General features: G+C 40.3%; 1 protein-coding gene across 7 annotated transcripts in view; it reads right to left on the reverse strand.

Moving 5' to 3' along the window:
- Positions 1-12,355: 12,355 nt before the first annotated feature.
- GRIK1 (glutamate ionotropic receptor kainate type subunit 1) overlaps positions 12,356-18,489 on the reverse strand; it is a 157,213-nt gene continuing 151,079 nt past the window's right edge. For all 7 annotated transcript variants that reach the window (XM_083438600.1, XM_083438603.1, XM_083438599.1 and 4 more), the window contains one exon: positions 12,356-12,841. Coding sequence is in view for 5 of the 7 variants with exons in the window: in XM_083438599.1 (XP_083294725.1) it covers positions 12,686-12,841 (156 nt within the window). In the remaining 2 variants the exon portion in view is untranslated. The remainder of the gene's footprint in view (positions 12,842-18,489) is intronic.

Here is an 18,489-nt window from a genome sequence, read left to right on the forward strand (position 1 = left end):
TAGTTTATATTGCATCCTGTAAGGGAAGGCACTGTAAAAGCCTGACTAACCACACTTAGGCCTCAGTAACCCCTCTAATAGCAAAGTTAAATGCTAGTCTGTGGATATGAAAGGTGTCTTTCCAGGCAACCAAGAAAGAACAAACGAAAGTCTCAGCGGATGATAACGTATCCTTGCAGAAAAATAGTGTGTGGGACTCAAAACAAGCTCCCTGTCAAATCCCCAAAATGTTCCTTGGCAACAGGCTGTTCCTATGTGCACACATTAGCTGCAAGGGAATATCCCCAGTAGCTGAAGGCATCATACATATGCTAGCCCTTGGCCTGAGAGGGTCGGGGAGACTGTCCATATGGCAGAAATGCCTTAGCTGAGTGGAAAGCTTGCTTTCCTTCTTCGTCAACACAAAGAGCTGCCAGCTGACAGGACTCTGGGTCCTCCTGTCTGCCACTGTAAAATTATATGCTTCACTGCTTGCCCCCCTTTGCTGTCAAAAGGATTGCAAGGACAGCAGAAACAGGCAGGGCATTTTTTTTTTATATAAGCATATAACATGTGAGGGAAATCCCATGCAGACCACATGAATCCCCCTCTCTGGTGCCCTTTTCATTTTTCCTGGCTGGAGTTTGCATTTGGGGAAAACACTGAACATGCTAGATGCTGCTTTGTGTTTTCCTCTAGACAATGTGATTTAGCACCTGACATCCTTCTTTTAAGCCTATGTAACCAACATGAGTTGTTTAGCTTATTTTGTAGTTGTTGATATGTTAACAGTGTTTTATAGATTGCAATTGTTTTGCTGACGATTTGTTAATTATTCTGTATGATTTATGCAGGGTTTGTGATAACGCTATTGTTATTTATTGTTTGTAAGTCGCTTTGGGGTTCATTTGAAAGAAACGTGGCACTGAAACAGAAGAAATCAATCAAATAGTAAAGAAGTGGCTTAATTAGGCCTGTTACTTTAAGGATCTCCAAGGCTTTTAAGTGCAGGTGTGTAGAGAAAGCAACCCAAGGCTTTGGAAGCCATTTTGATTAAGAGCTGCTGAAGAGCTGAAGGAGTGAATTTCAGGGCAGGCCTGGCCTACCTTGTTTTAAAGGGTGAGCCCTATTTGCCTAGTTATTATCTTGGGGGGCGGGGGGGAGGTCTTTCAAATCCACATGGCAAGGACAGCAAAATAGATTTGTGACTGTTTTCAAATTTTTTTCTAGAATATGCTAGAACCCTGAGTCAGGAACTCCCATTTCCCACCAGGGCTGCTCTGCAAGGACCAACCCCTTTCCTCAGCAATCCTGCTTTTTTGGGTTAGGAGGCTTGGGGAAGCAAAAGGATATTCAAAGTCCTGAGTTGGAAGAAGACTTTGGCTTGGGAAAGTCTGCTGCTATTTGTTAGAGCTTTATCTAGTTAAGAGCTGGAACTGAAGGAAGCTTGAACCATTCATCCCAGGTGCTACTTTTTGTATAATCCAGGTAGATGATAGGAGGCTGTGGTTTTTTTTGTGTGGGCTGTGTGTGTTGGTGTGTGTGTGAAATATAGGACAGTACTTGCCTATTATCCTGGACTAAACAACAACAACAAAAAATTTCTTATACCCTGCCCATCTGACCAGCCACTATGGGTAAGCATGGCTTCCCTGTTGCCAAGTAGTGCCTTATGTTTTAGTATCTGTCCCACAGTTTGTGTCTGATCAGGGGACTCTCCTGCAGATGGATCTGAGGGAAAGTTTTTTTGAGTTGTTGTTTTTTAATCAAAACTGCATAATCCATTCAAACTCCAGTTCCCCAACCACCACTGACTGGTAGGGGAAGTTCATTCCAGGGCCCTGGTGGAACCTAATGCAAGGCAAGGTCTGCTGTCTGAGATCTTCTATCTGCACAGTCACAGAATTTATGAAGGCAGGATTGATGCTGTGTGCCTGAGTCTTTCCAGGGAAAGGTGGCATATTTGCAGATGAACCATACAAACAGTGGCAAGAAATTTCTGAAGTGCTGCTTCTCCCACTTTGGAGTGATGTAGGATGTTCAGTGTTTGTGTCTTTGCCTGCTGGTGCCCATAACTTTTGGCATCGGGCAAAATCTTCTGGCAGCAACTCTCTCAGCACACTCGCAAACAGAAATAATTGCATGACCATGCATCTTATTATGCTGGATGACACACAAACAAGTATGACACAGATAGTTAATACGTGGTGAAACATACCTCGGAATGAGATTGGTGCAATGTGTTATGGGTAGTGGATTATTGGGTTGTTCTTGTTCTTGTGTTATGAATTTTGTGTTTTTATAGTGTCATTTTATATTGTATACAGTGGTACCTTGGGTTACATATGCTTAAGGTTACATACGCTTCGGGTTACAGACTCTGCTAACCCAGAAATAGTGCTTCAGGTTAAGAACTTTGCTTCAGGATGAGAGCAGAAATCGTGCTCCGGCGGCATGGCGGCAGCAGGAGGCCCCATTAGCTAAAGTGGTGCTTCAGGTTAAGAACAGTTTCAGGTTAAGAACGGACCTCCGGAAAGAATTAAGTATTTAACCCGAGGTACCACTGTACTGTCCTGAAACCTGTGGGTATAGGGTGGTATACAAATTTAATAAATAATAATAATAATTCTTGGCCTGTTGTTGTCCAGAGACAGGAGACAATACCAGCCTGTTCCAGAGATTTCTTCTGAGCAGGATTTTGTTAAAACAGCCGCAACACCAAAGTAACTTTCTGAGTTGTGTACATTGTTAGCTAATTCTTAAATACAGGGGTACCTCGGGTTACACACGCTTCAGGTTACAGACTCCACTAACCCAGAAATACTACCTTAGGTTAAGAACTTTGCTTCAGGATGAGAACAGAAATCTTGCAGCAGCGGCGACGCGGCAGCAGCAGGAGGCCCCATTAGCTAAAGAGGTGCTTCAGGTTCAGAACAGTTTCAGGTTAAGAACAGACCTCCAGAACGAATTAAGTTCTTAACCCAAGGTACCACTGTACCAAGTTTCTTTAGATTACTATTAAAATAAATGTTTCATTAAAAGCTTAATTATGCACATCTACTTATTTAAAATGTAGATTTAAATGTCCTTCTGCATGATTTTAAAGTGTACTTTTGAGTTCATGCATCCCCTCCCTCCATGAAAATTCATTTTTTTTAATTATGGGTCCAATACTACATGTACTGGGATGCCAAAACCTACCAATTAATTTCAGTGTCAAAGTGAGTGATCTTCTTTCATCACTGAATAGATTGTAAGGGAAAGAAGAACTGAATGATGGTGGTGGGAAGAAAATGGACAAAAAAAAGTGTGCCCTTTTCCATTCCCCTCAGCAATTTACTCTTCCTTTTCCTGCAATTATTTGCATGACCTTCCTTCTTAATAATGTGGATGACAATGCAGCTTGAATGTAGGAAGGAAATGCTTACCATTTAAAGACTCTCACTCTCTCAAAGCTGAATTTCTTGTAAAAATCATTGCATCAATAACTTGGTTCATCATTTTGGAAATAGTATCATCAGTGCACTTATCACTTAAGGCATAAGTGTTGAAGCAATTGCTTCAATCACTGCCAATCACCGTGTCTTTGTTCGGCTGATGGAGCTAGTATTACGCTTCATGTACATATTTCATTACGCTGTGTCTCATTGACCACCTACTGAGAATGCTAGACATTTCCCTTTGGGATTTCATGTTTCTAGCCTTAGAAAAGCAGAGTGTTCCAGTAAAAGCTGAGATGCCGACTAGATGAGATATGTCTGAGAGTTTATTCTATTTTCTGTTTTACATAACTGTGCAAGCAGGAAATGGTGCATGTAGTCAGGTTTGGGGTTGTTTTTTTAAAGCAAAATTCTTTTAAGCAATGTTCCAATCATTGCCCTGTCACCACTTCTATGCATATTAAGCCATGGGTATGTTATTCTGGGTTATCTGTACTCAAATTCAAAAAGATAGCAAAGCATCCCTGAATGTTCTTTGTTGCTAGAATAGTGATGAACCACCCTAGGTATGGGGACTATTATTCCTACATGTTGCTGTTACCATATAAGTGTTCACACCCAGAAGAGTTTGACTTATTATCTCGTGTGGGGAGCCTCTGTGGCTAAGATAAACTCCACCTGAGGAATGATGAAGTAGTTGCCTTCTACATAAGACCTACTTACTATGACTTTATATGATCAGGTATTGCCTCAGCCTCTTTTCTCCCCCACACCTAACTCCCCACAGCACCAAAAAAAGAGGCAATCTCCAGTGTAGTCCACACTGATGGTATGGTTACTTTACTGATGGTATATTTTTCCTTTATTTTATGTGTAAGATCATGACAACTTTAGAATAGCCTAGATGTTTTACGATTATGCCTTTTAAAGGCTCTCCCCCATGTTTTATGTTGGTACTTGAATGTAATATGCTGCTTTGACTCACGTTTTTTCATAGGTTTCTTGCTTTTCCTTTGTATAAGAGTCATTATTGACATTTATTGACATTTGTTTATGGAGCATTCTGTTATAAACAAATTTTTCAGGATACCACTGCTCTGTAACAACTACTACTTTCTGGTCCAAAGAATAGCTGTCCTCTAGGAGGCATACCAAAGAATGTAGCATTCGGCCTCTTCAAGGAGAGTTGTACTATATAGTCAAAGATATATAAACAATGCAGTGTGTGAATGGTATTTGGAGAAAGATGTCCAAAGTAAAGCACACTGTTGCAGAAGAACACAGAGAGAAAAATAGTTACTGTATTTTTCTGTGTATAAGACTAGGTTTTTTTACTAAAAAAATATGTTAAAAAAGGGGGGTAGTCTTATACACGGAGGCAATCTTCCCCCCATTTTCTAATTCTGAGCCTCCAAAATAGGGGGCATCTTATACATGGGGGCACGTTATACACGGAAAAATACAGTATATTATTTATAAAGACCTCTGGGGAGTCATTCTGCTACCGGCAGTTAAGTAAATCATCTTTCTCTTTTTGATGCTTTATTATCTGTGGCTTCATTTATTTAAGGCTGAGTTGCACAAAGAAAGGGATCAGATTGAGCAAGCTGGATCCCAGTGATACTTCTTTTTCTTAAGTAAATTAAATGGTTTAAAATTGAAAATTAATGAACAGAAGCATTCTTAGAGATTTCGTTATCTTGTTGAACAAATGTATGATGACAAGTGTAAGAACTAGCTATAATTTGTTTTAGTTCCTATGGATTTCTGGCACCCAACAATAAAGGTGAATTGGGCCTATTGAGGTATTTTGTACAATTACCGTATTTTTTGCTCTATAAGACTCACTTTTTCCCTCCTAAAAAGTAAGGGGAAATGTGTGTGCGTCTTATGGAGCGAATGCAGGCTGCGCAGCTATCCCAGAAGCCAGAACAGCAAGAGGGATTGCTGGTTTCACTGCGTAGTGATCCCTCTTGCTGTTCTGGCTTCTGAGATTCAGAATATTTTTTTTCTTGTTTTCCTCCTCCAAAAACTAGGTGCATCTTGTGGTCTGGTGCGTCTTATAGAGTGAAAAATACGGTATATCTCACAGAATTCATGCTTGATTTGTCTTACAGCCACTTGTGATTTTGAACATTTTATTTTATACTTGACTAATTCAGAAAACCAGTTGTCCTTCAACTTAGCTAAGGTCTAGACAGTGCCACCAGCATTTATTTATGAGCCCTCAAATACTAAAATGATCAATACTATAGAAATGCCTTTATTTAGGTGGCTAATTCCCAGAGTATAGAGTTACATACTGGCTGCTGCATGTTCACCCCAGAATGTCTTGATTTTGTCTAATAGAAATATGATCTGAAGAGAAACCAGAGTTTTATTTTTCTTTTGCCAGATTGCATCCGTGCCTGTTTTTGTTTTGTTTTTTATTATGCTAGCATAATTATCAGTAAAGTCTCTTAATGGGGAACAATTCACTTACTTTGTTAAGAATAACATCAAATTTATATTTCTGGTTTTGTAAGACATATTAGGTTCGATAGATGCTTGTGTCTAATGCTGGAGGAAAGCGTGGGAGGATTGCAATTTCTGCATATTCCTTTTACTGTTTCCTTCCAAAAAGCCTGCTCCAGAGGGCTCTCCACAACTGCATGAGGTGATGCTCTGGATTACAGGGTAAAAGCGGAAATAGTGAAAAATGGCTTCCTCTATCAGAACCCCCCCCTCCCCTTTGGATTTTGCTTTCCTCTGTGAAGGGAAAGAGCCCTTCCATTACAAGGGTAAATTCAACCTTTTTATTTTTAAAAAAGTGTTCTTTGTGTGAAACAAGAACCAGCCCTTCCTCTGGACACAAAACATTTATCCCAAACTGAAACTGTATGTAACAGGAAAAAAGGATTATGGATATATCTTCTGGTACTTTACTAAGAGCTTAATTTCCCTGGAAATCTAGACCATGTCAATATTTTGTCATCTTACGCCACCTTCCACCTTGCATTTTAGCCAACTCAAGCAACATGTAATAGTAAATCATAGCAGTCTAGTGTGTTCCCGTGTTTTACTCTTGTGTTTTCCTCTCCAAGCTGTTTGTGGCGATTTTGGACTATCCTGGTTTATGCTTTTCTGACATTTCCCCAAAGCAGTAGAGAACTGAGAGAATGAATGCAATTCTGAAACTGCAGTACTGTACCTGCACCTATAGTTTACACAGATACATTTACTTCAGTTTGGAACTAAACTTTATCTGCTGAATGATATATTTTCTCTGGGCTCAAATGATGATGATGATGATCTAAAACTTCTGTTGCTCAGTTTTTCAGTTGTGAGTTAAATTAGCACAGCCAGCCATTAGGAAGTAAAGATACACAGTATCTTCTTTGGTTAATTGGGAAGGTTTGAGGAAAAACACACACTAATGTGCCAGTTATGAGATTCTGCAGTGCTAAGTCCAAGGTTGCAGAGATCCTTTCCAAAATAAAACCACCACACATTAGAACAGGATTTATATGTTGTTAGCTAACTTGGCAGGACCTTAAATAAAAGCAACAACAGCTAAGGAACATACATACTAAAAATCTAACCTGCATTTCCCCTTCACTGTGTACCTTAGTGATTTACAGAAACTTAAGTGTTTTGTATTGTTTTTGCCTATAGGTCCCAGGGGTGGAGTACTGTACTTACTCAGGCTTCTGTGCCCAGATAGATTCTGCTAATAGGCCAGCACTCGGCGGAAACAGGTAGGTTCATAATCCGCTTTCTTTTTATTAGGAATGACATGTAGAAACATAAGAATCTTGCTGCTAGACAGAGCATCACATACATCAGAGGTGGATAATTCCTTTCAGCCAAAGGAATACATTCCTTTCTGAGCAGCCATGGGGGGGGGGGGGACACATACCAGTGTGGGAAGGGTAAGAGGGAAAAATAGCTGGAGAAATGAATATAAATGTTACTTCTGTATGTAGGCTGCTTTCCACAGAAAATCACGCACCCCTTTCTATTCTCCATCCTGTCAAGCAAGAGGAACTACCATAGTTCAAGAACACATTCCAGCCAGCCAGTAACGTGCAAGGAGGGTATGAAGCAAGGCAGGTGAGGGGTTGGTCTTTTTGATGGAGGAGTTGGTGTTGCCTGAGGAGAGTCTCAAGGGTCAGGCAGAGAGGCCTGGAGAGCCACATTTAGTCCCTGAACCTGAGCTTCCCCACCCCTCTCATACAGTCTTACCACTCATTCAGGTTCTTCTTTCTCACATACATGTGTTGGTCTAAACCACACCAGACAAGTATCAGAGAAGAAAGTAAGCTTTTACATAAAATGGATAAGATGCATGAAGCAACAATTCCCTGTTTATCATTTTTTAACTTCGCCTTTGTCAAATTTCAGAGGCTCTCTAAGTTTATTTTATGGATTTATAAAGATCTGCTTATCTTTGCCATGAAATATTGATAGGGCAAGATAGCTTTGCAATACCATTGTAGTTCATTCTGGGAAAGTCAGAACCTCAGCCAACTGGACATATTTATGTTCTGTGGGAGCCTCTGTACACAAAATTGGAGAGTTGGTGAAATACATCAAAGTGAACCAAGCAGCTTTTGTCTTCTCCCCTGGTAACTGGCTAGCAAGCAGGAAGCAGAGGCAAAGAATATATGGATAGTTTTCACAGTGGAAAGAAGTAATCAGCAGGGCCCCTTAAGGATCAATATCCCACAAGGATCTGTACTGGGAAAAGTCCTATGTAATTTATTCATGAGTAATCTCAAGTCAGGAGTGAGGCAACCATATATTCAAGTGTTAGCAAATTATTCAGGAAGGTGAAAATTGATGCAGAGTGCTGACTGCTCAGTTGGTTAGAGCATGGTGCTGACAACACTAAAGTTGCAGGTTCAGTCCCTATAGGGGATAGCTGCATATTCCTGCATTGCAGGCGGTTGGAATAGATAGTAATTTATTTATACCCCGCCCATCTGGCTGAGTTTCCCCAGCTACTCTGGGTGGCTCCCAATCAAGTGTTAAAAACAATACAGCATTAAAAATTAAAAACTTCCCTAAGCAGGGCTGTCTTCAGATGTCTTTTTTAAAAAGGATAGCTGCTTATTTCCTTGACATCTGATGAGAGGGCGTTCCACAGGGCGGGCGCAACTACAGTGGTGCCTCGCAAGACGAAAAGAATCCGTTCCGCGAGTCTCTTCGTCTAGCGGTTTTTTTGTCTTGCGAAGCAACCCCATTAGCGGATTAGCGCTATTAGCGGTTTAGCGGCTATTAAAGGCTTAAGGGATTAGCGGATTAGCTGCTAAAAGGCTATTAGCATCTTAGTGCCTTAGAAAAAGGGGGTGGGGAGTGAAAAAAAATCGCAGGAACTCGCAAGACATTTTCGTCTTGCAAAGCAAGCCCATAGGAAATTCGTTTTGCGAAGCACCTCCAAAACGGAAAACCCTTTCGTCTAGCGGGTTTTCCGTCTTGCGAGGCATTCGTCTTGCGGGGCACCACTGTACCGAAAAGGCCCTCTGTCTGGTTCCCTGTAACCTCACTTCTTGCCATGAGGGAACCGACAGAAGGCCCTCGGTGCTGAATCTTAGTGTCCAGGCTGAACAATGGGGGTGGAGATGCTCCTTCAGGTATACAGGACCGAGGATGATCCTTGGGATCGCTTCCAGCTTGATGTTTTATGTTCTAATTTGTTGGAAGCTGGCCAGAGTGGCTGGGGCAATGCAGCCAGATGGACAACATATAAATAATAAATTCTATGATTCTAAGATCTCTCCAGACTGGGTTTGTGAGAAACAGCATGACATTCAGTGTAGGTAAATGCAAAGTTTGAGACAATAAAGTCTGATTTTTGTATATGTACTGTTAGGATGTATGCCGGCTGTGACTATGCAACAGACCTTGGGGTCATAGTGAAATGTTCCATGGAAATGCCAGCTTTTGTGTTTATTCATTGCTATGGATTATTAGGAAAGGATCTGAAAATAAAACAGCTAGTATCATAATATAGTCTTTATAAAATATGTGTTTTGCAGCCGCATATGGAATACTTCTCACAGTTCAATTACTTCATTTCAGAAAAGCGTACTGAAGGACTAGAAAAGGTTCAGAAAGGGTAATGAAAATGACAAGAGGTTGGAGCATATTTTCTACAAGGAAAACCTCTAGCATTAGAGGCTTTAAAAAACAACATGCTCATAGTTTTAAAAAAGTTATGGCGCAGATGAAATCAATATAATGGAGATTCCCCCCCCCCTTTCTTAATAGCACTTGTGGTTGATAGTGGATTCAAGATAGACCAAGAAAGTACTGTTTGACACAACATTTACATAGTACTTGCAGAATTCACTTTCACAAGATGTGGTGGAAGCCACTAGTTAAGGTAAATATTTGAATGGTAGTCCCTGGTGGATGGCGGAGAAACAATAGGGCAGGCATGTCCAAAGCCAGTTTTGGGGGCCCACCGGTCGGCTTAATCTGGCCCCTATGGCAGTTTTCCTGGGGCAAAATCCTAAAAAAAACACCTCAACAACTTCAATCCTAAGAAAAGCTCAACCACTTGGGGGAAAATGCTTAAAAAAGCTCAACTTCAGTCCTTGACTTCATCAAATCTGGCCCCCCTTTGAAAAAAGTTTGGACACCGCTGCCATAGGGAGAGGCCTGCTGCCTTTGGCCCATGCTTGTGGGCTTCCTGGAAGTATCTGGCTTGTCTCTGTTAGAAGCAGGATGGATGTTGAACCAGCTGGACTATTTGTCTTACTTAGAAGATCTAGCTGTTAATTCTCCACTGAAAGGGCCTAAAGTGCATGGCACTATTACCTAATCAGATAGTCATGTATTGATATCCATGTGCCTGAGCCTCGTACAACATGGTTGACTCACTGAGAGTAATCAACAAGTAGATCTCCAGATGACAAGTATCTTTGAGGAGGATGTTGAGGTGAAGTGAATGTTTGCATAGCTTGCAGCAGTGCTTCCTGTTTAAATACAATACAGAATTATGTGAACAGGCTCAACTAACCCTCTGTCATTTGTAGTGCATAATGTGCTAATATGGGGAGCGTTGATACAGTTTTCTTTAAAAGAAATATATGAAAATGGACTAGTGTCATGAATTAAAAATTCTCCCACAATCATATTCAGGAGGTTGCAAAACATTTCCTAATGAACAATTCACTTGTGCATTTAATTCTTCCTGTTATCACCTTCTCCCTGGGTAGTTTATGTGATTTGTTACTTTTAGTTCTTAACTGGAACCTGGAGAGCTAAAGAATATGAGTGTGTTGTTTTGAATAAAAGTATTGTTACGTCTGCACATCAAATAATTGTGACACCCAGGAAAAGTTTCTTTCAGGAGGGTGGAATCCTGCTTTAAGCAGGAGGGAGCACAGTTTTCTTGCATTTATTTCTTTGTATTTAGTCAGATTGCCCACATGACTGTGACTTTTCAAGATGTGAAAATCATTTGTTCCTTGATGTGCACATTGTTCCATGCAATACACAAGCAGGGGGTGGATGCTAAAAATAAAAATCCAAGTCCTCTGTCCAGAACACTGACATTATGTCATATAAATAACACACACACATTATTCAGATGGGCATGATTTTGCTCAAATTATCTTCTTCAGTTGCACAATTGATTACTTATAAACTTCAGGTCCGCTCATGGCTACCCACTAGTGGTGGCAGCATGACACTTCTACTAAAAATGAGGATTGAGGAACATGCATGGTTTATAAATTTACTCTCTATTGCCCATGTATACAATGCTACTTCACAATAATGGTTTTGTGTGTGCTCAGTGCCTGAAGCAGAATTCTGTCTATCACAGTGGCACTGAAAAAAGAAAATCTCCTTTGTCTTCTGCTGCAGAACTCCATAGATCTGCCCTAGAAAACTTTCTGAGATCATCTGAGAGCTAAATCTGAAGCCTAGAGATGGGCAGATCTCGCTGATAAATTTTGCTAGTCTTACTGTTTTGTATGTTTTGCCAGAGAAGAAAGGTTCAAATTCGTCTGGCAATGTACCTTTAGAGGTGCAGAGTTCCCCTATATTCATCAGATTTTTTTTCTCCATCACTTGAAATTCTTCTGATTTCACCTGAGCAGCAACCCTTGTTTTGGATGAAATTCAGGGGGAACTTGATAGATTGTATGTATGTATTTGATTTTTTCATGTAAGCTGTTTGGACATCAGCATAACCCTTTCCCATCATGGAAGTGTAGAACTTCCTATCAGCATTTGGTCCTATTAACATATTGACTAAAACTCACTCATTTGTCATACAGAGATCTGGTAACCTCTAGGCTAGATTACTACAGTCCATTATACATTGGGCTGTTTCTGAAGAAGTTTCAGAAACTTCAGCTGGTGCAGAATTGGGCAGCTGGGCTGCTCACTGGGGCAAGACAGTTTGAGCATATTACACCAATTCTGACCTAACTGCAATGGCTGCCAATTAGTTTCTGGGCCCAATTAAAAGTGTGGGTGTTGACTTATAATGCCTTAAACAGCTCAGGACTGCAATACCTCAAGGAACGCCACTCCCAATCAACATCATCATCATCTGAGCCCCTTATTTGTGTTCCTCATCCATGAGAATGAGCCTTTTCTGCGGTGACTCAGCATTTGTGGAATGAGCTCAGAGAAGCTCGCCTGGCGCCTTTATTACATATCCTTAGGCACCAGGTGAAAGTGTTTCTCTATAACCAGGCCTTTGGCTGAATAATGTTCTATATATAATAATTTAAGGAAAAACAAGATATAAAGCAGCCTGTTGCATTATTAAGTGATTATGTATTATTATTTATTTAATTTCTATACTGCCCTGTACCTGAAGGTTTCAGTGCGGTTTGACCTTCATTGTATGGTAGCTTCCTGAGTTCAATGTAATCATGCTGAAGAAGAAAATGTCAGGTGACTTCTGATGAGGAAGTGAAAGAATAATTCCATACTGAAAAATCCCTGTTTTTATTCATTTAGAAAGCACATACAGCAATGAATGGGGAAGTAGTAGAGAGAGATGCAAAATAGGTGACCGTACAAATCATTTCAAAAGTAAAAGCGAGACGTTTCCTGGGTGATTTGTAGTACATCAGTCTTATGTGAGTTCTGATACTGCTGTACCGCCTCGAGATTAAAAAAGGGGAAATCACACTGAATTTCTGAGATGTAAGCTGTCTCTTTTTAAAAATCCCTCTGTACAATTGTCTGGTAGGCATAAAAAGTTTTTTGCTTTGCCTTTTACTCAAGATCTCTTCCATGGGGAAAGTTGAACTCATTCAAGCCATGGTTTCTTTTCTCAGTGTCCGCCTCTGATGACAAGTAAGGATACTTGTGAATGACGACCGCCCTTTAGTTCTTGTCCTTTTCTTTAATTTCTTCTGGTGTTTGAGTGAAATTCCAAGTTCCTCCATTATGGCATTGAAAGAAAGACACTAGTAGAAGGTGGGAGATGAAAAAATAATTAAGAATTACGTTTAGTACAGATTGTCACCCTATTTTGCACAATTGATTTTCAACTAGATTCTGAACATACTAACTGGGAAGTCTGAATATCTCAGTTCATTGAGTTAGATTTCTTCCACTATTACTGTGAATTTGCAGAATTGAATTAGGGGTGCGATGTGTAAAGGATTCTTTATGACCCCAGAAATTGTAAATATTGGCTGCTTCTTTATTGAAATGTGTATGTCCCAATGGCAGGAATCTGGCTAATTGGCATTACACAGAAATAAGGGTTGCAAAAGAGTAGAGTCACATATTTAATAATATCCAACCTCAGATGGAATTCATGTTGCCCCTTAAAAATCTAAATGAGGATAACCAAGATTTGTTGGTTTAGCAGACTTCTAACTTGCATCCAACTGCAAAGCCTTACCAGTTGAAAAAAAATAAACTATTAATCAGCAGACATGTTTATCTAAATAGCATTGAGCCAAAATATTACAAAATCAATACTTTGGAGCAAAATGGTGCTTGTGCTGTGGTGGGCTTCTGATAACCCTGAACCATGCGTTTAATTTGTTATTCTGCAGCTGTTTGCAAACTTTGACCCCACAAGAGAAGTGAGCCCCATCAAAGGACTGGAAGAAAGGGAAGCATCCCCACATTGATTAGGCAGCCAGATGAATTTTGCTATTTTCCTTTGCTGTGCTGCAGTGACTCACCAGGTTCAGTTGAGTGCAAGAAGAGAGGGAAGCAACACAACATTGCCTAGGCAATGCAAGGAAATACCCCTCTCACTCTTGCCACCAGCACAATGAGTGAACTCTCCCACCCTTGAAGTCTCCCCTGAATAACTGACAAAGGGAGGCAGCAGTGAAGCTAGGATTGGTACCTCAGCTAAGTACAAATTTTTGGGCTAAACTTGCACATACTGATCAAAATCCAAGTTTTGGGATTTTAGCTAGTTCATTACCATGGACTTCAACAGAACAAAATCAGCTTACACCCAAGTACTTAGTCTTATTTTGGTTGCGCATTAGACTGCCCACCACCTGCTCTACCTCATTGTCATTTTGCCCCTTACTGATTTTGTACCAGAAAATGTAGCCAAAATTCTGTCTTTTGTGTTGAACTTTTTTCATGCGTTATTCAGCATGACCAAAATGCAATAGCAAAAGGCTTTTCCAAAGCTTTATTTTCCTGTTTAAGTTTGTGTCATAAACTGTAGGGAGCAAGTAGGGAGCAAGACCAATGCTTGTTTTCTTTCTTTCAAAGAGTGACTAGAACTTCTTAGATAAGTTTCATGCTTGAACAGTTTAAACAGGAACGTTTTAAGCAGCAACATATCACTGTAGTGGTGAGAAGTAACAAAGAAATAGGTTAACAGTAATAAACATTTGTGAGCACCCAGATTATATAGCTAAGTGCCAATACCAGAAGTTGAGTTCTCAAACCCTTGTACAATTTTTTTGTTTTTCGTCTCAAGAATTGCAATCAATTGTTCTTTTGTAACAAAGAGACTAAATTGCAAGAAAGAAACTGGAAAGGACTCGAGCTATAATTTTCTGAGCCTGTTGAGGTATGTAGGAAGACTTGTAGGCAGCCAACAGGGATTTCATTCTTTCCTTTCCCATATACTACACTGAAATGGGAGTTTGTAGTTCCTTTGTTTAAAAACAAAGAAGATGATTGTGAAGATTACTATGGTGGAAGTGGTGTTTTTCTTTTAATTCTAGTCTATGTCATGCATGGACAGATGGACAACAGAAATTATTGCTTACGGTGAAAAACCACAGCTCATTGAAACGTATCTGAAATCCTCAGAAGCTGCTGCTAGCCAGTGTAAGATATCTCAAAATGTTTAATTAGCATTTGCTATTCAGGAAAGGAAGAATTTAAAAATAAATCCAAAAGCTTAGAGCAGGAGTGGCCACTTTTAGGGCCTGCTGATGTTGTTAGACTACAAGTCCCATAATCTCTGACACTTGGACATGCTGACTGGGCCAACTGAAGGGCCACAAGATATCCATTGTAGAAATTATTCTGGTCATGTGGAAATGGAGAAAAAATGGAGTACATCTGAAATGTTCTATGCCAGAATTGTAAGGAAAATGGAGATGGAAAGGTAGCAAGAGTTTCAGTAATATGCTCAAATAATTTAAAATTTATCTTAATTGGATAAGTGAGAGTTTCTGTTTTGTTTTAAAAGCAGCCAATGAGCAGTGTCTGTGTCTATAAATAGTCAAAAAGACACATCTGCTATAATCTAGAGATCATGGGTTGTACGTGGGAAAAGGCTGTTGTGCATGTGTCAGCAAATGGCTGTGTGGCTCTGGTACCATTTATATTGAAAATCCATGTAGTATATAGAAATGTGCAAGGGCAAAGTCAGGCTAATGGGCTGCCTGGTCTGGTGCCAGATTGATTACACGGGAGCTGAATGCAAACCCCATGTGCAAGTTGCATGCCTGTCAGAAATACATCCAACGTGTCCATTGACTTGTTTTCTTTCCTTTGCCAAGATTCCTTTTTATAACATGGAATTTATAAACAAGATACAAAGGTAAAGTGAATACAAGAGAAAACAGTGAGTCATTGATACGCAGCTTGTAGCCATGGTTTAGTTAGCTTACAGAACATGGAAGTCAAGGGGAGTATAGAAATATAGAAATGTTGATCAATTGGCGATGGCATAAATTGGAAGTAGAATTCATAAAAGTATTGCATTAAATTAAATATTACTCTGCTGCCTTGGAACAAACTGAAGGTTACATAAGAGGAGAATAGTGCAATGTTGTGTAAATAGAGGGGGTGAGCATTTAGGACCATAATTTGAAGTAGACAACTGATGACACTGTGTTGTTCCTAGAATCTTATTTTAAACTTATTTTATTGATGTCTAAGGTTACAATTCTGATCACAATAACTTTCCACTCAAATCAGTTTAGCTCTGAAGTAGAAGCAATGATAACTGGGGTGTAAGTGTGTGAGCGGTTTTGAAGTTGAACAAGTTGCCTTTAGTGGGTTGTGAAATCTTTGTCCTTAGTGGGTTCCCAATAAGTCCTGGACCTACTGCAAACATTGTCAACTGTGAAAAGTGAATAATTTTAAGGGGGTGGAGAGAGAGAAAATATGAGTGATATTTGCTCGAGCAGATGCATTGAAAGGAGTGGCTCAAACACAATCATGTCCACTCATTTCAGTGGGTCTACTCTGAGTAAAACTTTGTTAACTACAACTCTACAATATTTACACTGGCCATAGTACAGATGATAGATGAGATTTCAGTTTTAAAGAATGGGCTCTGTAAACACAGTTCCAGATGCTGGATCAGGGAAGGGAAACAGCTGGTGCCAGCAGTTTCCCATTCTAAATGCATGGAAGCATGCTTTCACACATGTAATGGCCCCAACTGGATTGAGTTTATTTATTAGTTTGAAAGATAGCATTGCATTTTGCCCAAAACATTTTCATAATTCTGTTTGGAAAATACAACACACTGAAGCACAAGTAAGGCTAACTAATTGAAGTGACATGAAAATGGACAGTGTTATCAGATTATGATGCTATACTAGAGTAATTTGGAAATCGGATTCATTACTGGCTTGTGAAGTCTAGCTATTTTATGACATATAAATACTGCAATTTATTTGGTAAGTTCTATCAATTTGATTTTACAGTAGTTAGAAATATATGATTTTTTCAAAATCTTGACTTCACAGACACAAAGCTGTCAGCAAAGAATGGAACTGTCTGTATCTGTGCGGTAGTTCTCAGAAGTCAACAGGCACCTGAAAGCTTATGATTGGATAAGAAAGAACAGCATTGGCTTTTAGTGCAGGTAAAACTTATCTAAAATCCTTGGTTTCAGGTGCTGGTACTCTAATTAGTTCTGCCAGGATAGAATGCAAACAAATTTATCTTACCTGAAAATGCTGAATCATGCAAAAAGAATGGTAAAAATTTATTGACCCCAATCCAAAAACAGATGTAAGCAGCAAGGCACATACTGGTGGAGTGATCCAAGACAACAGACCTTGCAATGTAGATAGGAATTACCGTATTTTTTGCACCATAACACTCACTTTTTTCCTCCTAGAAAGTAAGGGGAAATGTCTGTGCGTGTTATGGAGGGAATGCCTACAGGTGGCGGGGGGGATCTGCTGCAGTCGTGAGCAGAGGATCCATGGTTCCCCTTCCTTCCCTCCTCCGTGGCTCGCTTTGAAACAGCAAAGCGGGAGAAGAGCCTCTGAGTGGGGAGGAGAGAGGGACAGCGAGCCTGCTTCTTTAAAGGAGCAGTTCCGGTTGGTTTCTTTAAAGCAAGCAGGCTCTCTGTCCCTCTCTCTTCCCCACTCAGTTCACTAAATAGCAGCAAAGTTTTTCAGCTCGCTAAGCCGGGGATGAGCGGGGAGGAGGGAGAAAAGCAGAGCCTGCCTGCTTTGAAGGAGCAAAGCGGGAGAGGAGAGGAGCCTTCTCCCCTTATACCCCTCTTCTTCATTATTAGCAGCATGCTTCTCCACCCACCCCACACATGCTCCTTGTCCCTTGAGTGCTTTTCCTTCCCTCCCCACTTAAAACGTGGTTACAAAGCACGGATCCACATGGATCCTCAGGATTTTTGCACTGGGTCACCCCAAATTCACCATCAGATCACATAGCATGTCCATGGCTACATCTTGCACCAAAAAAATCACGCACCAACTGTTGCCTGGGGCCGCAGTGGTGCAAAAACATGGTTACAAAGCATGGATCCACATGGATCCTCAGGATATTTGCATTGGGCTACTCCAAACTCACTGTCAGATCACATGCCTGTGGCCACAGCATGAACCACAAAAATCATACATCCACTGTTTCGTTTAGAATATTTTTTTTCTTGTTTTCCTCCTCTAAAAACTATGTGCGTGTTATGGTCGGGTGCGTGTTATAGAGCGAAAAATACGGTAACATCCTCATAAAAGAGAATGGATAGGGATGTATGTTTCATTCCACATGGTTAGACAAATGAAAACGTGGGCCTGCTCCAAACCAATGCATTGTGGATAGGGATTACATCTGATGTGTAGGAGCCCTTTCCAATGTATCTTGTACAGTGGTACCTTGGGTTACAAACACCTCAGGTTACAAACACTTCGGGAAACAGACTCCACTAACCCGGGTTAAGAACTTTACCTCAGGATGAGAACAGAAATTCTGCGGTGTGGCGGCAGCGGGAGGCCCCATTAGATAAAGTGGTACATCAGGTTAAGAACGGTTTCGGGCTAAGAACGGACCTCCGGGACGAATTAAGTTTGTAACCAGAGGTACCACTGTATTTTACCAAACAACAGTTATTAATTATAACATTCTGTTACACTGTGATGTGGCATTTAGAATACATTTTTAACTTTACCAATCTTCAGGATGACTGGAGAGTCATCCAACAGTTTGAACATAAAGCCTTGGTAGAAAAAGCTTAAAAGTATTTTAGACACTCAAGTGGTAGGTATGCCTAGTAGGATTTTTTTTTAATCTTTGAAAAGCAGCTCCTGATAACATACCACAACCTGCTTTTGAAATTCCTCTCACTTTCAAAAGCCATTTGCTATTTGACACGTGGGGCTACTATAAGAAACTCTAGCCCAGAACTGACTTTAAC

The sequence above is a fragment of the Podarcis tiliguerta genome (assembly GCF_965153285.1).
Source record: "Podarcis tiliguerta genome assembly, chromosome: 4".
Classification (NCBI taxonomy): domain Eukaryota; kingdom Metazoa; phylum Chordata; class Lepidosauria; order Squamata; family Lacertidae; genus Podarcis; species Podarcis tiliguerta.